This window comes from Antechinus flavipes, chromosome 4 (assembly GCF_016432865.1).
Source record: "Antechinus flavipes isolate AdamAnt ecotype Samford, QLD, Australia chromosome 4, AdamAnt_v2, whole genome shotgun sequence".
Lineage (NCBI taxonomy): Eukaryota > Metazoa > Chordata > Mammalia > Dasyuromorphia > Dasyuridae > Antechinus > Antechinus flavipes.
Window position 1 is genome coordinate 146,332,518 of NC_067401.1, and position 22,729 is coordinate 146,355,246.

Below are 22,729 nucleotides of genomic sequence, written 5' to 3' on the forward strand. Positions count from 1 at the left end.
ACTATTTCTAGACATATGAAAAGATGCTCCAAGTCATTATTAATCAGAGAAATGCAAATTAAGATAACTCTGATATACCACTACACACCTGTTAGATTGGCTAGAATGATAGGTAAAGATAATGCAGAATGTTGGAGGGGATGTGGGAAAACAGGGAACTGATACATTGTTGGCAGAATTGTGAATACATCCAGCCATTCTGGAGAGCAATTTGGAACTATGCTCAAAAAGCCATCAAACTGTGCATATCCTTTGATCCAGCAGTGTTTCTCCTGGGCTTATACCCCAGAGAGATTTTAAAGAAGGGAAGGAACCTGTATGTGCAAGAATGTTTTGTGGCAGAATATTATTGTTCTGTAAGAAATGACCAAGAGGATGATTTCAGAAAGGCCTGGAGAGACTTAGATGAACTGATGCTGAGTGAAATGAGCAAGACCAGGAGATCATTATATACTTCAACAACAATACTATATGATGATCAATTCTGATGGACTTGGCCCTCTTCAGCAATGAGATGAACCAAATCAGTTCCAATGGAGCAATAATGAATTGAACCAGCTACACCCAGGGAAAGAACTCTGGGAGATGACTAAGAACCATTACATAGAATTGCCAATACCTCTATTTTTGTCCGCCTACATTTTTGATTTCCTTCATAGGTTAATTGTACACTGTTTCAGAGTCTGATTCTTTTTTGTACAGCAAAATAACTTTGGACATGTATACTTACATTGTATTTAATTTATACTTTAACATATTTAACATGTATTGATCAACCTGCCATTTGGGGGAGAGGGTGGGGAGAAGGAGGGGAAAAATCGGAACAAAAGGTTTGGCAACTGTCAATGCTGTAAAATTACCCATGCATATAACTTGTAAATAAAAAGCTATTTAAAAAAAAGAATAATAACTATAATACATTCTGAAAGCAAATGCAAAGGAACATATTTTTGTTACTGACATAGCTGTATGACTTCCTTAATGTGGGTGCTCCCTCCAGAAATTAAGATAGCAACCCCTCCACATCTAACTATTCGAAGCTTGTTGGTATCTTCCTGTAAATACTCCACATGGGCTCCGCCCAACACCCTGAGGTCTTCCTCTGGGTTTCATGACATCATGGAAAGAACCATGGAGATAACCAAGATTACACAGGATATCCATCAGGGAGGGTATCTTCCTCTTGCTAACCCATTTTTCTGATCATAAGCCTCTCTGAAGACATCCTTCGTGACATTTCCCCTAAAACTATGCTAAAGACAGTGAACCAGGTATACCAATATAAGACAGAGTCTCTGCCCTTAGATGTCTTTGAGAGGTCACACTAGACAGAGCACTGGATTTGGAATCAGGAATACTGGGGTTCAAATCCCACTTCAGACACACTTATTAGATGACCTAGGAGGTGAAGAGGAGGGGGAAAGAATAAGCACTCATAAATATGTGCTATGTTAAATGCTTTATAAAAATTATATTATGATGAGCAGGCTGACTTCAGAAAAGTCTGGAAAGACATGTACTTATGTTAAGTGAAGTAGGCAGAACCAAAACAATATTGTACACAATAACAATAAGATTATGTGATGATCTAAAAAAGAGAAAGGGACCCACATGTGCAAAAATGTTTGTGACAGCCTTCTTTGTAGTGGCAAGAAATTGGAAAGCGAATGGATGCCCATCAGTTGGAGAATGGCTGAATAAGTTATGGTATATGAATGTTATGGAATATTATTGTTCTGTAAGAAACAATCAGCGGGATGATTTTAGAGAGACCTGGGGAGACTTACATGAACTTATGCTGAGTGAAATGAGCAGAACCAGGAGAACATTGTACATGGCAACAAGGTTATGTGATGAACAATTGTGATGGACTTGACTTTTTGCAACAATGAGATGATTCACGGCAGTTTCAATAGACTTGTGATGGAGAGAGTCATCTACATCCAGAGAGAGGACTGTGGGGACTGAACGTGGATCACAACATAGTATTTTCACTTTTTTGTTGTTGTTATTGTTTGCTTGATTTCTTTTTCTCGGTTTTTTTTTTACCTTTAATCTGATTTTTCTTATGCAAAATCACAAATATGGAAATATGTTTACAAGAATTGTACATGTTTAACTTATATTTTGATTGCTTGCTGTCTTAGAGGGAGGAAAGGGGAAAAGAGGTATAAAAATTTGGAACACAAGGTTTTGCAAAGGGGAATGCTAAAAACTATCTTAGCATATACTTGAAAAAACAAAATTCTATAATGAAAAAAAATTTAGTGTCTTAAAAAGAATAATTAATAAAAATGGAACACAACACCACAATAAAAAGAACTCACAAGCTTAACTGCCCCCATAGAATGAGACTCTAGGCAAATCAGTTAACCTTTCCCAGTTTCAGTTTCCTTACCAATAAAATGGGGACAATAATAGTACCTATCTCCCAAGATTATTATGAGGATCAAATGGGATAATATATGTACATAGATAGACACACACACACACACACACACAGAGCACTAAAGTCAGAGAATATGAATACTGCTTTCTAGATTGCTCTAGCCAACTCAGTTTTCTCCCTCACTCTCCACTATTTGATTTTTTATGCCACATTTTTTCATAAAATTCTTTGTTCACAATTATGATGTAACCTATTTACACCCACTCTACATTGCCCTTTGCCTAACCTGAAATGTTGATTGCAAAGAGAGTTCGGTATTCCATGATTCATAGTCATATAGTTTCCTCAGAAAAAATATTCATATTAAAAAAATTATTTTCATTTCAGGGAAAAGTATAAGATGATTACAGTGTTACACAATTTTCCAAATGCAATCCAGCCTATCCACTTCCTCCTGTTAAATCCATTTGAATTGTCAGAGGGTTACTTTCTAAAACTAGACAAAATAATTAAATTTACCTAGAGGTACAATTGATAAAGAACCTCAAGGGAAATAATAAAAAATAAGTGAGAAGGAAGGGTATCTAATAGTACCAGATCTCAAACTATACTACAAAGTAAAACTAATAAACACTATTAATTCTAGTTTTTTTTTTTTTAAGTGAAAAATTTGATCAATGGAACAGATCTAAGTACCGAAGGCCCAGAAGCAATTCAACATGGTAGTATCATATTTGATAAATTCAATAATACCAACTACTGGACTAAAGAGATATTATCCATTAAAAACTGTTGGGAAAATCTAAAAGCAGCAAAGGGGGAAGTTTAGCTGTAAACTACAATTACCACAATAAGTTCCAAATGAAAATGTGACTCAAGCAGAAAAAGATCATTCCATAACCAAAATAGAAGAGAAAGGAAGAAAAAAGGAAGGTTTCACAGGCATGGATAGAGAGAGGGTTATTAATCAAATGATGAATAGAGACGATCGCAGTTGATAAAAAGGACAATTTTGATTGACCAAAATAAAAAATTGGGCAGCTGGATGGCATAGTGGATAAAATGCCAGGTTTGGAGACAAAAGACTCATCTTCCTGAATTTAAATATGGCTGCAAATATTTACTAGTTGTGTGGCCCTACACAAGTCATTTTACCTTGTTTACTTCGATTTCCACATTTGTAAAATGAATTGGAGAAGGAAATGACAAACCACTCCAGCATCTTGCCAAGACAATGCCAAATGGGATCATGAAGAGTACAGCACAACTGAACAACAAAAAAATTGAGAAGCATTTGCCCAAATAAATTCAATTAAAATTAGAAGGAAAATAACTAAGGAAAAAAAAAAAAACAAAACTCTGTTCATTGATAAATTTAGGGAATTGATATAAATATTTAAGAACAAAAGTCATTTCCCAATAGGTAAATGGTCAAGGGATATTAAATCAGTTCTCTAAAGAAGAAATGAAAACTGTCAATAACCACATAAAAAATGCTCCAAATCAATAATAATAAAAGAAATGAAAACTAAAATAACTGAAGCCCTTCTTCATGCCTACTAGATCGAGAAAGATTTTTTTTTTAAAAGAGAATGACAATTATTGCAGAAGCTAGATTAGGACCAGCACATTAGCACATTGTTGGTAGAGCTGGAAGTGGCCCAAACATTTGAGAAAACAATTTGGAACTCTACCAAAAAGTCATTAAACTTACAAACCTTTTAACTCAGTAATAGCATTACTAGGCATAAACCCCCCACAGAGATTAAAGACAGAAGAGAAACAACCTATATGTACAAAAATGTTTACAACATTATATTTTATTAGGAGAGATCTAGATACAAATTGGGTGCCCATAAATTTGGTATTGAATGAATAAACAGTAGGTAAGTCTAATGGAATATCATCGTGTTATAAGAAATAATAAGGATTAACACTGGGCTGCTAGGTGGGTACAGAAGATAGAATGTCAAGCCTGGAGTGAAAAAGACTGATATTACCGAGTTCAAATTCAGCCTCAGACACGTAATAGCTATGGGAGCCTGGGCAAGTCACTTTACCCTTATTGTCTTAGTTTCCTCATCTATAAAATGAGCTGGAGAAGAAAATGGGAAACCACTTCAGTATCTTGAGAAAACCTCAAATGGGGATCATGCAGAGTTGGACATAATTGAAAGGATTAAACAACAACAAAAAAAGTAATAATGATGGACTTAAAGAAATTTGGAAAGGCTTCATTCAGAGTCAAATGAGGAGAGCCAAAAGAAATGGCAATACTATTATAAATGAAAACACCTTTAAAAGACTAATATTTCTGAAAAAGGTAGTGAACAGTAACAAATTCCAAAGACAACGGATGAATTATGTTCCTCTTATCTCCATAGAGAGGTGATAAGTATAAAATGAGACACTTTTTCAGACAAGACTAAACAATTTGTGAATTGGTTTAGCCTGCCTATACTTGTTATGGTAAGGACTTTTGGGGGGGGGCGGGTGGCAAAAATTGTGAGGAACATAACTGATAGTGATACAAAAAATAATAATAATAAACAGAATATCAATGAAGCATTTTCAAAATACAGAGAAGAGAGATGGAAAGTCAGGAGATCCAAGCAAGGGAATATTAGTACTACCATATTAAATAAAATATATATTCTTTATATATGTATATAGTAATGACTTTTTATTTTTCAAAATACATGCAAAGACAGTTTCAACATTCACCATTACAAAATCGTGTGTTCCAAATTTTTCTCCCTCTAGGGTTCCCCCCTTCCACCTCCCCAAGACTGCAAGCAATCCAACATAGATTAATACATGCAATTCTTCTAAGCATATTTCCATATTTGTCATGCTGCACAAGAAAAATCAAATCAAAAGGGGGGAAAACCACTAGAAAGAGAAAAAACAAGCAAGCAAGCAAACAACAAAAGGTGAAAATACTCTGTTTTGATCCACATTCATTTTCCATCGTTCTCTCTTTGGATGTAGATGGCATTTTCCATCCCAAATCTTAGAATTGTCTTGAATCACTGCATTGCCTTAAAGAGCCAAGTCCATCACAGTTGATAATGACACAATCTTGTGGTTATTGTTTATGATGTTCTGGTTCTGTTCACTTCACTCGGCATCAGTTCTAGTTAAGTCTTTCCAAGTTTTTCTGAAATCAGCTTGCTCATCAGTTCTCATGGAACAATAATATTCCATTATTTTCATATATAATTTATTCAGCCATTCCCCAAATTAATAGGCATCCACTCAGTTTCTAGTTTCTTGCCACTACAAAAAGGACTGCCACAAACATTTTTGCACAGGTGGGTCCTTTTCTCTTTCTTATGATCTCTTTGGGATACAGACCCAATATTGTCACTGATGGGCCAAAGGATACACACAGTTTGATAGCCCTTTGGGCAGAGTTCCAAATTGCTCTCTAGAATGTTTGGATCAGTTTACAACTCTACCAACAACATATGTATTTCAGTTTTCTCACATCCCCCAACATTTATCATTATCTTTTCCTGTCATCTTAGCCAAGCTGACAGGTGTGAAGTGGTACCTCAGAGTTGTCTTAATTTGCATTTCTCTAATCAACAGTGATTCAGAGAATTTTTTTCATATGACTAGAAATGGTTTTTATTTCTTCATCGGAAAACTGTCTGTTCATCTTCTTTGACCATTTATCAATTGAGGAATAGTTTGTATATAATATATACTCAAAAATCCCTCTGTAGTTCATAGCACTTTCATAAAAAAGCTTCTTTTTCTGTTTTTTTTTTTTTATGTTCATATGTTTTGTCAAGTAAATTATAGGAAAAAAAATTAATGGAACTTTTAGTTCACCAGCTTTGTTAGTCGAGGAACAATTTAAGGCAATGCACTTCATGAAGTATTTCATATGTGGTGCAGTGAATAGAGTGCCAGGCTGAGAGTCAGAATATTCAGCTTCCTGAGTTTAAATCCAGATTCAATCACAAGCTGTATGATCCTGGTCAACTCACTTTAACCTACTTACTTCAGTTTCCTCATCTGTAAAATGGAACTGAAAAAGGAAATGGCAAACCACTTCAGTTTCTTTGCCATGAAAACCCCAAATGGGGTCAGAAAGACTGAGATACAATTGAACAACATTTTATGATACTGAAGTGTTATTATACTCAATCCTTTTAAAAATAATATTTTTTCTCTTCTAAATTCTGGATTTAACAAATGCTAAAGAAAATAAGCTTTCCATATATGTTATGGATCAGAAGAAGAGGATCATACACAAAATTACAAATCTCTCTTTTGCACAGCAAATTAATCTCATTCATAATATGAACTTCTATACCTAGAAAAGCAGCCGGCTCTCTCTCGGGGCTTGGTTTGCCCAACCAGACATAGGGTGACAATACAAAATGATGTGACTGCTTTTAAAACACAAAATCACAGACCAGAAACTATACAGCAGAATGAACCTTCATCTTCTTCACAGGAGTTGCCTTTAAGAGAATATGAAATTTTCCATCGATGACAGTGTTAATTCCCACTCAAAACATGTTTAGGGCTCCTCCTTTGAAAATGCCTCTAAAGCAATTAAATTAAAACAAAAACAAGGTAGTTTGTATGCTGGAAAGAAAGGAAAAGAAAACCTGATGGAAAGGAAACAAAGCCTAGGCTCTCACCTAGGAACCAAAAAGATGAAATTAAGTTTTCATTTTGAAAGGATTGTTGGAAAATCCATATGAACCACATGATTTAATGTCAAGAACATGAATTTCTGCTCAAGAGCATGGATCTTTAGTGGATGAGAAACATTCTATTCTTTTCTATTCTTTCTGTCACAAATCTCTCCTTACTCCAGTCCTTCTCCTGTTCAAATGCCAAAATGGTTTTCATAAAGTGCAAGTTATATTTGTCCTGTCACTTTCTGACTCTATATACCTCAATGGTTTCCCTATCACCTCTAGGATCAAACATAAAATCCTCTGTTAGGTGTTCAAATTCTTTTAGAATCTTCAACTGCCCTACTGCTCTACTTCCTATCCCTTCTCCCCCATGCCTATAAAGCTCTCCCTTCTCAACTCTATTCATTCCCTATCTCCCATACCTTCCTTCAGGTTCCAGCTCAAATCTTATGTTCTCTGCAATAATTTTGGCAATCTTCTTAGTGTAGGGAGACTGGCCCATGAGCAGAACACCTCTGATACTGCTTCCCAAATGGAAGAGGTTGGGGAGCTGAAATTTTTCATTCAACTTCTTTTTTAGACATTTTTTCAATAGTATTTTATTTTCCAAATACATATAAAGATAGTTTTCAACATTCATTTTTGTAAGACTTTGTGTTCCAAATTCTTCTTCCTCCCTTCTTTACCTCCTCCCTCCCCAAGACAGCAAGTGATCTGATGGAGGTTAAATATGTGCAATTCTTTTAAACATATTTCCATATTTGTCATGTTGTACAAGAAAATCAGACCAAAAGGGAAACACCAGAATAAAAACAAACCACCCAAATCTCATCTTCTACAATAAGCCTTTCCCAATCTGCCTTAATTCAAGTACTTTCCCTCTATTGATTAGAGGGAAATCTACCCCTACATACAACTAGTATATATACATATATAATTATATATGTTATATATATATAACATACTACTAGTAAATACACATATATATGTACATATATAATACACACATATATATACATAAATAGTACATATTGCTAGGTTACAGACCTACAGAGTCATTTGTGCATAATAAAAGCTAAGGCCATTTAATGAAAGTCAAGAATAGAATCTGTAAATCCTCTCTCATGTCCATACATAATTATTTTCATGCTTTCTTCCCCACTGGACTGTGAGTTCCTTGCAGTAGGGGACTGAACTATCTTCTGCCTTTCTTTGTATTCCCACTGATTAGCACAGTGGTTGGCACATAGCAGGCAAATAATAAATGTTTATGGACTGACTGACAGACTTTCTACAAAGTGGCATTTTGCCCAAAATGGATATTTAAATGTTAATCATAACTTGTTGATGAGGCAATAGCTCTGGAAGAAGACAGGAAAAAATGAGGGGAAAAATCAATTTCTGGGAAAGGTGATCTGCTGCCAGCAAATTAATCATTCATAGCCTATGATTCACTGGCTCTGTTTCTTAAGTAAGCACCATACTTTAATAAAAGCTGAGGCCATTTAATAAAAGTCAGGCAATAGAATTTGTAAACCCTTTCCCATATTATTCTTCTCGATTTAAAACCTTGGTTGTAACAAGCAGCACAATGTATGAATGTAAAATCATTTCAACTCCTAAAATCAAAAATACACATAGTTCTCCCTCCCTCCTCCCCCAAATAAATATGCAATACTGAAAGCATGCTTCTCCACCATAGAAAAAAGACTTGAAAATATTCAGTTCCACAAAGGAGCCTAGATCTAGAACTAATGAGACTTTAGAGGCCAGTGAGTCATCATATTACAAATGAGAAAAATAAAATAGCCAATAAAGAATTATTAACATGCCAGGTAGGGTGCTAAGTGTTGGGAATACAAAGAAAAGCAAAAGACAGTCCCTATATATTGGGTAAGCTGAAATAAGGGGAATGGGAAAAGTTTATTGTGGAAAGCAGGGTTTATACTGGGAAGCCAGGAGAGCCAGGAGCTGGAGATGAAGAGGGAGAGCATTCCAAGCATAGGGATAGGAGGTAGGATGAAGGAATCAAATGAAAATGCCAGAAGAACCAGGAGAAATGCCCAGGTAGGAGATGGAGTGTCTTGTGAAAGAACAGAGAGGACAGTGTCACTGGATCAGAGTTCCAGAAGTCTGGAAAGATGACAGATGGGGAGTGGGGGATGAGAGGGAGGGTTTATAAAAGGTTTTTAAGACCACACATAGGGTTTTATATTTGATCCTGCAGGCAAGTTGATTCACTGGAGTGGATAGTTAGACCTGCACTAAAGGAAAATCACTTTGGCAGCTGGAGGGGGTAAAGCAGAAGATCAATCAGAAAGTTACTGTGGTAGTCCAGGCGAAGAGAATTTAAGTGCCTTGCTTGTAATCACACAAGTTAGTGAGCATTTGAGTTATATTCCCTGGCTCACACAGGTACTGCCATTTAAGGATGCACTTTCCATTCTGCTTCCCTTTCTTTAAGGACAGACAACTTAAAACCTCAGATAATAGCCTTTGAGTTTGTTGTTGTTTGTCCTTTGTTCTCAAAAAGGACCTGGACATCAGGGAGGTGATACTATGACAAGCAAGAGAATTGAATTTAAATGAGAAAGAGCTGTGCAAGGTCATCAGCTTCACTTTTCCCTTCAGAGCAGTCTGGGTCCAGTGGCAAGATAAATATCAAGAAGATTGGAGATGGCCCTGGATGCAATGGGAGACCTTGGTCTTTTTTTAAGCTAAGGTTTTCAATAGATCTCAGTTAGAGGCAACACACACTCAGTGATTAAGGTTAGGTAGCAATTGAGGAAAAAAATCTCCTCTTTCAACTAGTCCAGAAAAAATCTAAATAAATAAGTGAATCTGGGAGGGGAAGACTCTCAGGGTTTCTGGCCAAAACAGAAACAAATTTCCATTCAATCAGAGTCGATCAGGACTCAAACAATGACCAAATGAGACTTAATCTAGGATTTATTGGTGGCCAATGAGAATCAGATTGGTTTTGGTTTAAGGTATAATCTTTAAGAAAGAAGGCTATCCCTTAAGAAAGAAGATATCTCAAGATGTCTTGAGAGGGTTCAGAGGTGCAAAAGAGGAAAAAAAATGCCTTTAAGAGCATCTGTGGGCAAGGATATAATACCCTATGTGGATAGAGGGAGGAAAAGAGGGAAGGAAGGAGGGAGAGGGAAAAAGAGAAGAAAAAATGAGAGGGAGAGAAGAAAGAAGAAAGTAAGGGAGGGAGGGAGAGAAGGAAGGCAGGAAGGGAGTCTTCCAAATAATCAATTCCAATTGAGCATGATTGTTCTTGGATGAAGCAAGAATTAATAAGGTCCAATCAGAATTGCTCTTGGGGATCTTTTGGTTGTGATGTGTATTTTTCTTCCCCCTGAAAAAGTCCAGCACTTTTTCTCCTCCGTAACTGAAGGGAAGCTTATTCTTTGGTATAGGTTTTACCTGACATTCTAGGGAAAAAAGGATTGGTGGGACAGGCTCAGATTTAAAAAAAAAAAAAGTATTAAAAGTAGAATTACATATTCTACTTTAAAGGATAATAAAATAAATGAAATTAGAAAAATACTTATTCTTTTTCTTTGTATGTCTGGAAGAGTATCTGCTGCCTCGGTGGCTTGAATAGACAGATTCATCAGAGGATCAATGTTGATAACTGTGTAGACAACCCACCATCTAGGATCACATTTCTGCAGCCACAGTAAATGTCATACCCACAAGCCTTGACATTATCCCATTAATGACGCACTCCCGTTTCTGACTTTGGTAAATGCCACAAAATCTCACACTGGGATAACAGATGCAGATAATTAGAATCAGAATAAATCAAAAGCAAGGCCAAGAGATGCATTCTTTGTGTCCCCTCACATACATCCGGTAGACAATTAATGTGATCCTAAATCAGTTTTATCATCTAGGCTGGGATGAACAAAAATATCTGAAGGAGAAAAAAAAAAGTCTTTTTACTCTGAATTATAAACCTTTTACTTAATGGATAGCATGAGGCAATTTCAACCTAACCCCTGAAAGGCTACTTCCCCAGTGCCATCTCCCACCTTTCTGATCTAAGCCTTATACATCCTTCAAAGCCCAATTCAAATGCTCTCTTTTCTATGAAGGCCTTTTTAAAACCCAGAAACAGAAGGCATCTATCAATCAGAAATTGAGAGTTGGAAGGGACCTTAAAGACTATCAGAAACAGGTAACTTTGGCAAAAGTAAAAGGAAGCAAATATTCTGCCAAGATTTAATTCTTTATGTAAAAATAAAGAAGCACATCCATCTTATTAGTATACAAATTTGCCTTCATTTTTAATAAATGGTAAAATTATATGTATACCAAAGAATTGTTTAAAAATAAATTTCTTTATGAATTATTTTCAGCAAATGTTTGATTTGTATACCTATTTTATGTATCTGTAAATAAGGGATAGTGTAAAAATTTCTCAGGCAAAAAAAGGTCATGAGTGGAAAAAATTTAAGAAGCTCTGCTCTAAGAAACAAACCTTTCCTTCCTTGTTTCCTTCCTTCCTTTTTTCCCCCTATTCCAAACTGGGCCAGTTTGTCTCTTTTTAGGAAATTCTAATGGCCCTTGATCCCACAGGTTGGACTTAATATGGGCACCTGAGTGATTTTGACTCTAATTCTGATCAAAACTCCCAAACTCACGAAATCCACCAGCCTTAGTTTCCCCCAATATTAGGAATTATGGGCATGACCAGCTGGGTACCTCCTTTTCTAAAATTCTATGACTCTTAAAAAAGGGTGCATAACCTTTCACCCAGGGATACCACTACCAGGATAATAAAAAAATATATTTAAAAAAGAAGAAAAAAATTCCACATACCTAAAAACATGTACAACCATTCTTTTTTGCTATGGCAAAAACCCAGAAACTAAGAGAATACCCACCTATGGTGCAATGGTTCAACAAATTGAGAGTATACTAATGTAATGGAATATTATCATGCCATAAGAAATGAAGAAATGGATAGTGTCAGAGGAAAAGATCTCCATGAAATGATGAAGAGTGAAATGGGCAGAACCAAAAGAACAATTTATATAATAACAACATTTTAAAGAAAAACAACTTGAAAGAACTAGGAACTCTGATCAATGCCATGACAAATCACTATTTCAGAAGACTGAAGATGAACACACTACTCAACTCCTGGAGAGATGACAGACACAAACTATAGGAGAGACACATTTTCGGACATGGCCACTGAAGGAATTTGCTTTGCCTAATTATGCATATCTGTTATAAGTTTTCTTTTTCATTTCTGTTATTATTCATGAAGGGGTGGGGAGGCAGGGAGTAGAAAACAAATGTTTATTGATTTAAAAAATGTACAAAGAATATTTTTTCTAAAAGGATTCTCTGAATTCTGAGAAGCTCTATTTCCAACATTCTAGCTTAATTCTTTACTTCAATTGATCTGTGATCCATTCAATTATCTCACTCAATGCAGTGAATCAAATATGAAATCAAAAAAGTATATAAAGGGGCAGCTAGGTGGCACAGTGGATAGAGCACCAGCCCTGAAGTCAGGAAGATCTGAGTACAAATGTGACTTCAGACACTTAATACTTCCTAGCTGTGTGACTCTGGGCAAGTCACTTAACCCCAATTGCCTCAGCAAAAAAAAAAAAAAAAAAAAAAAAAAAAAAAAATATATATATATATATATATATATATATATATATATATATATAAAGGGCTGTGCAAACCTTGAAATAGGATATCAATGTCTAAATTAGTTGGGTACTTCCAAGTTATATCTTCTTCCATGAATCCTGCACAGGAAATACACCCTGTGTTATAGAGGCCTTCCCCTACATGCAGCATTTTTTTTTTTTTTTTGATAATAAGAAAATATCTCTGGTAATCTGATGAAGTTTATGGACCCCTTCTCTTCGGTTCTTTCTTCTCCCCATCTCACCTAGGCTTAATCCCAATAACAACAGTAACAATAAAATAGAGCCCTTATCAGAAGAATGTTTTTAGATGCATTTTTTAAATTTACCTATGATTACAAAGGAAATCAACTATTATTTTTCAATCAAACATGATAGTTTACCTTTTCTAATTGTATATTTCCTCAATGATATCCCATATCTTACTTCCTGAGCACAGAATATCATTAGAAATATGTGACAAGAGTCCTTTCATCCACTATGAACATCTTGTTTGTCCTTTGGGTCACCCACCCATTTATTTTTCTGTAGTGCTCTAAGATTTGCAAGCTTACAGCATCATGATGGAGAATAGCTTAGGATCATTAAAAGCAAATGTATTCTTCTCTTTCCTTGTCTATTCTGGATGCACCTGGAATGGCTGAGCCAGATATGTGTAGTTCAGTCATGTTCAACTCTTCATGACCTTATTTGGGATTTTCTTGGCAAAGATAGTGGAATGATTTGTCATTTCCTTCTCCAGCTCATTTACAGATAAGGAAACTGAGTAAATAGGGTTAAGTGATTTGTTCAGATTGACAGAGCTACTAATGATTGAGGCTGAATCTTCCTGATTACAAGCCTAGTATTCTATCTATTGTGCCATCTAGCTGTCTCTCCCAATGTACTAAGTGCACTGCTCAGTTAATTCCATCAGGGCAATGGACATTGTTAATCCATTTAGTTTTTTCCCCTGTATGGAATAGTAAACTGTTTTCCTGAACAGTCCTGAATTCCTTTAAGTGGGTCCTATTATATTCTTGAGTTTTGGTGAAATCAGCACATCATCAATTTCAAATAAAATCCTATGGATTATTTCTCCTTCTTTAGTAGTTCTTAATCCTAGGGGACATGAACTTATCTATTTTTCCTTAATACATGTTTTGATAACTTTTATTTCTACATGTTGGGTTTTTTTTTTTGCAACCATATGTATTTTAGTTGATGCATTTTAAAACCAAGAAAAACTCTCTAGCCTTCCCTACACCAATGTTCCTTAAACATTTTCCAGTCATGAATCCTTTTTGCCAAGAAATTTTTACATGACCCCAGCTATACAGGTATATAAAACAGGTATACAAATCAAACATTTACTGATAATAAAATCTGGGGACCCCCACATTCAGTTATGAGACCCCATTTGGGATTGTGACCCATACTGTAAGAAGTTGGGCACTAGATCAAAGGGATCCGTGACACATAAAAGATCTATAAGGAATCCTTTTAACTACTTGGACTTAGAGCAAGTACACATTTCCTTGTCTTAGGCTTCCCTTGATATTAATCATCATGGAGATGTGGAATAGGGTTGAGAAATTCACACATGTCAATGCTTCCATATATGCAGGCACCTGATAAACGCCTTCCCTTTTGAATTGTGGAGATTATTTACCAAGGCCTAGGCATTAGTTCTGGCTAAATTTTTCAAGGAATCTTATATAATCTTAATATATACAAAAGAACTTGTTTTAAATTAGGGAATAGTCTATGGTGGCTTTGTCAAGTTTACATTTTTTTCCTTTCTTTTGTAATATATAAACACAAACCACAGCAGGTTCTTATTTTCTCTTCATTGTTTAGTCAATTGGGAAACAAAACAAACAAACAAACAAAAAAGAAATATATCTTCAAGGTAAAAAAAAAAGTCTGCAAAGACAGTGTCTCTAATAATGGCTTTCCAAGATAGTTGAGTGACTTTCTGAAAAATAATGTTCAAGAAGAAACACACACCTGTTATGAGTAGGCCACAAGTTTCAATTAGAGGAATATATGTCACTTTTTTGCATATTTATTCCCCCAATCAACAAAAAAGCATTTGGTAAGCTTTTCCTATGTAGTATAGTATAGTATAGAGTCAAAACCAATATAATTTTTTAAAATTAATAGCTCCCTTAAAGTCCACACTGTTGTTTTTTCACTTTGTTTATACACTATTCTGCAGCTTTTAGCCTTAGAGGTTCTTAATCTGAGGCTCAGAGATACTTGCCCAGAGTTACAGTCTGTACCTGTCTGAATCAAAATCAGAAGTTAGTTCTTCCTGACTATGGTTCAGCTCTCTATCAGCTATCAAAGTTTCTTACACTCAGTCTATTTTTTTTTAAAAAACTGATGATTATATTTCAATATAGTTGGTTTCCTTTGTAATCCTAAGTATTTATATGACATTACTCTGAGAAGGACTCCATAGGCTTTCATCAGAACACCCGATGAATGCATGACATCAAAAAGGTTAACAACCTTTACTCTACACCCATTTCCTTTCATGTTCTGTTTCTGAGAATAAGTAATCAAATAACTATCCATCTTTTTAAATACTAGTTATTTTTTCTTTTTTCTCTTTTTTAAAGCCAAAATTGTTTATATAAATATATAATAATTAACTGTTTTATTGAAACACTATTGCTTTTTGCTCTTTTCTCTTTTATAGAGACAAAATTGTTATAAATATGATTAACTTTATTTTATTGGAATACTATTTTTCTCCTTTTTAGAGCCATAATTGTATATTATGAATACATAATGATTAACTTTGTTTCAATAAAAAACTATTTTTTCTTCTTTTCTTGTTTATAACAAATACATATTGATGAGCTTTGTTTTATTGAAACACGAGTTATTTTTCAAAATTCACCACCAAATTCATCATTATTGTCCCATTTCCAAAATCTTGTTTACCCAGGAGCATAAGCCATATTGTGTTTGCTCATAGAGTATTGCTTCAAAGTTCATTCTGAAGAATTCCTGTTCCACACATGTCAATGCCCCCATATGGGCAGACACCTACCAAGTACCCTGCTTTTTGAACTGTAGAGATCACTTAACAAAGCCTACGCACCTGTGCTAAAGGCACACATCTGCCATAGAATATCCAAAACTTGTACAATGCTATTTAAGATAATTAAAAAATCCAAATTCTTCCAACCAGAAGATAAACACTTACTATAATTACCCAACAAAGTGTAGTTTAGAACATATATTTAGAATGGCTCCATAACCCAGAGGTTAGAGCACCAAACCAGGAACTGGTAAGTACTCACTGGGGACATTTGTGATAACTAGGTGAATAGAATACGTGAGCTGGAATAGGGAAGACCTGAAATCAAATACAGCTTCAGTCACTTCCTAAGTGTCTAACCCTGTCTGCTTCAATTTCTTCTGGAATATAGAGATAATAATAATACTTACTTAATATGATAATTATGAGAATTAAATGAGATAATATTTGGAAAGTGCTTTGTATATCTATTGACTTCCCTATATCCAGAGTCCAGTGACTGAACAATCAGATGCAAATAGTTTTCAAACAACTATAGGGATGTTTTTAAAAGGAGAAAACAAACCAATAAGATACTTAAAGTTCTAAAATGGTTTTACTGGTGCCTCCTTGGTGTCTTACAAGGATCACCAACCCATACATTGAACTATTTGAAGTCTTAACTTCTAAAAGGCACCCAAATCCTATAATACCAAGAGACCTCCAGTAAAAGAACATAAATTTAGGCCTAATATAATTCTGGAACTTATTAGTATACTGATATACTTCTGGAACCTAGAAACCATTTCCCTGTGAAAATGCTTATCTACCTATTTGTGAAGATTCATCAAAGTTTTGGAGGAGTTTTTGATTGTTTTTTTTTTTCCCTTCCTATTTCTTTCTTTTTTTTGTTAAAGTTTTTTATTTTCAAAACATATGCATGAATAATATTTCAACACTGATTCTTGTAAAACCTTGTGTTCTAAATTTCCCCCCCTTCCTTCCACCCTCTTTCCTTGATGGCAAGTAATCCAATATATGTTGAACATGTTAAATCTTTGCTTTTTAAAAAAAAGTTTGATGATAATGTGGGCATTTCCACAAATGAGAATGAATGGGCTTAAAGACTTGCTAATCTTCCTATTCTCACTAAGAACAAAGTTGTCAGCTTCTCTAGGGGCAGTTTGTTCAGAAGATCTAAGAAGCTCAAGAAGAAATGGAGATACCAGCTAAAGCAACAGAAAGTTGTCCTGTTTCTAGTCTAAGACAAGACTGTCTTTTGAAGGGTCCTCATTGCACAATACTTTGGACATGATACAAATGGAGATGCTTAGGATAGCTGGGGGGTGCTGTGAATAGAGTAGAGGAGGACCTGAGTTCAAATGAGACCTCAGACATTTATAAGCTGTGTGAGCCTGATTGCAGTAAAAAACAAAACAAAACAAAAAATAAAAAAACAGACACTTACAACAGCTCCAGATCATTCTTCCTCCTTTTTCAAGTTCAATACCTATTTTATCAAATTTAAATGTCTTTTTATTCCTCCTATCGTCAATCCTTGACTTTATACCAGGAACTTCACTATAACCTCCCATGACATCCCCCTTCACGCCACCTCAGTCATACACTAGAAGGGCCAGTCAGTCAATAACCATTTATTAAATAATTAATATATGATAGGCATGATGCTAAGCACTGAGAATGCAAAGAAAGGCAAAAACACAGATTCTGCCTTCAAGGAGCTCACACTATCCTCCAACTCACCGTTTTAAACATATTCCACACCTCCATGATCAGGAATGCAGAAATTTTTTTATTTAATCTTTTCTTGCTGTTGTTGACGTGTTTCAATCAGGTCAAACTCATGATAATCCCCATTTGCGGTTTTCTTGACAAAGATCCAAGAAAGGTTTGCCATTTTCTCTCCAACTCATTTTACAGATGAGGAAACTGAGGCAAGCAGGGTCAAGTGACACATCTAGAAAATGTCTGAGTCTGGATTTCAACTCAGTTTTCCTGATTCCAAGCCCAGTGCTCTATCTACTGAGCCACATTTTCCTAAGTCTCACTTCTAAACCTGTTTTATCTTCTTTCCTGTCTTCCTACTCCATAGTATTCTCCCAGACCATCACTCCCTCTCCATTCTTGATATCTATAATTAAACAATTCCATGTTATACTATCCTGTATTCTAGAAACCTTCCCCCCCCATCTTGTCCTATCACTCCTCATGCCTTGCCAACCCCCTCCCCAACCCCCAGATTATTCCCCTTTGACTTATATACTTCACTACAGTGAAGAAAATCATGTAATCAAGTTCATTGGGTACATTACACATTGATATCATCTAATTTCACCAGCGTTCACCTGACAAAGCAGTCTTTTCACTCCTTCCTAAATTAATTCTCTAATCTAACAAAAGGTGTTCTAGACCTTCTCTTCTCAAGCCTCCCACATTTCTCTCTCCATTCTCCCAGCAAAAGCCCGGATTCCATGCTTTACTAAGAAATAGGAGGTAATTTATTTTGAATTCCTTCTCCCCAAATGGATATCTCAAAATCTTTTGACAACATCCCACATTCTCTCCTTTCTCTGTTACTGAAGAAAAGATGGCCCTTCTCCTGGCCAAGGCCAACCTCTTTACTTATAATCAAAGATTTAGAGTTGAATTTTAAGATATAAAGAAATTTGAATTAGATTGGTCCACTTTCTTGGTTTGATAGATAAGAACTTTAGGCACAGGGATTAGGTAACTTGCCTGTGGCTACAGATACAGGATTAGAACCCAGATGTTTAACTCCAAATCAATGATCTTTTCCCATTACACCAAGTTATATTGCTACCCTATCCCATATTCCCTACTATCTCCACGAGCAGCTTGCCTCTATGATCATCCCTTTGGTCTCCTACTGATCCCTGCCCTGCTGCCTATACTGAAGTTTCCTCCATCTTTAAAAATCCCCTCTTGACCTTATCATATTTTCCAGATATATGCCTATATTTCTCTTCCCTGGAGGGCCATCTCCAGTCACCTTGATTTATATTTTGCCACTGGACTCAGATAGCTCTGGAGAGGAAAGTGAGGCAGGTGACCTTGCACAGTCCTCCCTCACTTCAATCCAATTCACTTGCATGTCATAGCATCCCCTCCCTGATGGAATGATCCTCTAGGAGAAGGAAGGACAAACAACAACCTACAGCCAAACACCTATCAAAAAAAAATTTCCTCTCCTCCTACTCTCTCAACAACATTATTCAACTGAAAATATTCTTCCTCAAACTATTAATGATCTCAAATGATAAATTCAGTCGCTTTTCCTCAATCCAGTACAAATCCATGTTTTATTGACCTCTCAGAAGCATTTGGCAGTGAAGACCACCCTCCTCCTGGGTCTCCTGGGTATGATCTACTCTCTCCGTTGTCATGACAATGCTCTCTGATTTCCCTCCTACCAGCCTAATGGCTCCTTCTCTATTTTGCTAGATCATTTTCTATATCACACACCCCAAAGCCTTATCTGTTTCCATGATCAATTATGACACTCAGATCTATATATGCGATCCTAATCTCTGTTTCTGTCTTTCTCTTTGTGTGTCTGTTTCTGCCCCTATCTCTTTACCTTGAGCTCCAATCCCAACATCAATTGGCTAGGGGACATTTGCAACTGGATATCTTAATTTAAGGCGGCTTAAACAGAACATATAATCCAAACCCCTTTATCTTTCATCTTTCATCTCAATGCATCCAGCTAGGCGTCAAGTAAAGAGAATAGGGGGTCTGGAGTCAGGAAGACCTAAATTCAAATACAGCCTCAGGTGGTGGGTACATCTTGGGCAAGATACTTAGCCTTTTATTGCCCAAGTTTCTTCAACTGTAAAATAGGAATAATAACAGTACAGACCTCCCAGGGTTGTAGTAAGAATCAAAGGAAAGCTCTCCTTTCCTTCCTCTTCCCATTTCCTACTTTTGTAGAAAGTAGCACTAGTATTCCATTCTACAGGTTTCCAAACTAGGAATAACCTATTAAAAATTCTTCATTCTTCCTCAACCCACATATCCAAACAGCTGACAAGTCTTGTGCATTGTCCCTCCACAATTTCTTACCCATCCCCCTTCTCTCCAGGCACAAAGCCACCACTCCTCATTTAAACCCTTATCACTTCTCACCTGGAGCCTCCACTTTGGTTTCCCTATCTCCAGTCTCTTCCTTCTCAAATCCAACGAAACTACTCTTCCTGTTCTTCCCACATGACACAACATCTAACTCCTAGGTTTATACAGGCCATCCCTCCTTATCTATGCCCATTAGTGCCTGGTCTGGAATCAGGAAGACTTATTTTTCTCACTATGAATCTTTCTTCAGACACTAAATAGCTGTATGACCCTTAGCAAGTCACTTAACTCTGTATGACTCAGTTTCCTCATTTATAAAATGATCTGGAGAAGGAAATGGCAAGACACTCCTACTAGAGTGACTTCTTTGCCAAGAAAACCCCCAAAAGGGGTCATAAAAGCTGTGTGATCTGTGAAGTGTCTGAGATTAGATTTGAACTAGTCTTTCTGACTCCAGGTCCAGCACTATCCACTGAGACATTGACTGCCATACATACGTGCTATATAGTTTTTGACTTAATAATTCCAATTAGTAATTTCAACCCCCCCAAAAAAAATTTATCTCGTATGCTTATGTATGTATTCATACTTTTCTCATAGAATGTAAGTTCCTTGAGGTCAGGGGATGAATCATATCTCTTTGTATACAAAGTATCTGTCACTTAGGATCAAAGATGTTATGCTGGAATGGGCTTCAGAAGCCATCTAGTCCAACCTACTTTTCTTACAGATGAGGAACTGAGGTCTTGGAAAGCTAAGTCACTTACTTAAGGTTTATACAGCTAGTATATGTCAAAGGTAGGATTTAAATCCAAGTGCTCATACTCCAGAGCCAGAACTTTCCCCCTCTATCACACTGCTCCAGAAAGCACCTAGTAGGTATTTAATAAACAGCTTGTTGACTGATAGTAAGCTCTGACAAAAGACTTATAGAATTGGACTCATTACCTGGGGGGGTGGAGTCAGTCACCTGTTTAAACAAATGAACCAGTCCATTTGGTCTCCCATCACTATATTCCCCCACACACAGCCCGAAAAAAATAAAGGGCAAAATGATCCTAGGGCTAGCTAAGTAAGCAGCTTATGGGAACAACACAGTATCCTTCAAATTGCCTACTAGGAGTAAGGTTCCTCTGGGAACTCTCTTTCTACAAAACAGAGGGGAACTTTTTCCAGACGATTTCCAAATAGCCAACGGCCCAGCAAAGTGGTGTTCCCGGCTCCACAACTTCCTCCTTCTCTCTCCTAGAAGCCTCAGTCAGATCGGGCGTTTCCCAGAAGCAGAGGACCCCGAAAAGGAGTGGGTGGCGAGCACCTGGGCTTGGACTCTGGCCTCGATAGAGGAAAGGGGGTGGGGGTGGCAAACCTAAGGGGCAGTGACCTGACCAAAAGGTTCCCCAAAGCTGTTCCAAGTCATTCCTTCCTCGTGCCTTCCTGGCATTCCCAGATCTCTGTGCACAACCCCCGTTCTCAGATCTCCAGAGCGCACAGCCCCTGCTTTCAGCTCTCCAAGACGCACAGCCCCTGCTCTCCACTCCCCAAGGTTTGCCACCTCCGGCTCTCAGTAGTCCGGGGCGCACAGTTCCCAGATCCACGTTTCTCAGGGCGCATAGCTCCTATTCTCTGCTCTCCAGAGCGCACGGACCCCTCTTTTAACTATCCTGGGCAACTTCCCAGCCTGGGCCCTAGTCTGGATTCGATCGTGGAGTGGGGTGGAAGGGACCCTCCTGTCAATCACCCGATCGTTCGTAAGTTCACTCACCCCGGGACCCGGCAGGGGTAAGAGCAGCAGCGCCAGCAGCTGCAGGAGCCGGCGCAGCGGGACCGGCATGGATGCGGGCTCGCTTCTTGCTCCGAGAGGGCAGTGCAGACGGGTGTGCTGGAGTGGCTGGAACGACGGCAGCACGGCAGCTTCTCCGGTTCAGAGGACACGGGGCTGGCTCACCGGTGGCGACTCCTCCATTCTCGGCCCAATGTGCGCTGTGTCCGGGGCGCTTCTTCCTGTCTGGGCGGAGCTGAGCAGCTACCACGGGCTCCTGCTCCTCCTCCCACTCCCTTTCCCTCCCTCCTGCTTATTCCTGGTGCTAAGCATTAAAGCCCCGGGCCCTGGGGTGAACTGGACAGTCCCCGATTGCGTGTTGCCGCACTGTCAGGCCTCAGTTACAGTTTTGGAAAAAGGTCGGAACTAAGACCCTCCTTTCCCCATTGCCACGTATACAGAGCCAGATCTTGGCTTGAGCGGCCCCTTGGGGCCGCTGAGTTCAAGGGCGAATCTTACTTCCCCCTAGATCGCACATCCAGGGGGCCTCCAAGGGTTGAATCCATTCTCCACCAGACCTAGGTCTGGAGCGTATTCCACCCCAAACCCAGGATTGATCCAAGAGACTTGAGTTCAAATTAGCTGTGTGTCGGAAACTTCTTCAGGCTCGAGTTTTCTGAGAAGCAAAATGAGGGAATTTGGACAGGAAGATTTCTCCAATCCCTTTTAGTTCTTATATTCTAGATTTGCTTCTCTTTTGTCTTCCTTTCTTTTTCTCTTCCTTTTTTCTTTTTTCTCCGTTCCCTCTAATCTCTTCTTTCCTCAATATCCCATTGGTCTAAATCTCAAGATTCCATTGTTGCCCTTCAACTAATTCTGTAATATTCCACCCAATCTATGCTCCCATCAACCAACAACACATTCTGCCTCTACTTAATACTTCCCCCCTGAGTCTGACTTGAATACGCCTTAGCTTAAGCAGTGGATGGTACCCACAGTTCTACACAGCAATCTTTCCTATTTCCTTGCTTCTGCACATAAACTGATAAAGGGTATAATGAGGGATTTATTTATTGGAAGAGAGTCAAATTTAAACTGGAACTGGAA

The 22,729-nt window shown here is 37.4% G+C and overlaps 1 protein-coding gene across 1 annotated transcript in view; it reads right to left on the minus strand.

Moving 5' to 3' along the window:
- ERN1 (endoplasmic reticulum to nucleus signaling 1) overlaps positions 1–21,943 on the minus strand; it is a 124,671-nt gene extending 102,728 nt beyond the window's left edge. Inside the window, exon 1 of the mRNA XM_051994980.1 lies at positions 21,626–21,943. Within this exon, the coding sequence (XP_051850940.1) occupies positions 21,626–21,694 (69 nt within the window). The 5' untranslated portion in view covers positions 21,695–21,943. The remainder of the gene's footprint in view (positions 1–21,625) is intronic.
- Between the last annotated feature and the right edge of the window lie 786 nt (positions 21,944–22,729).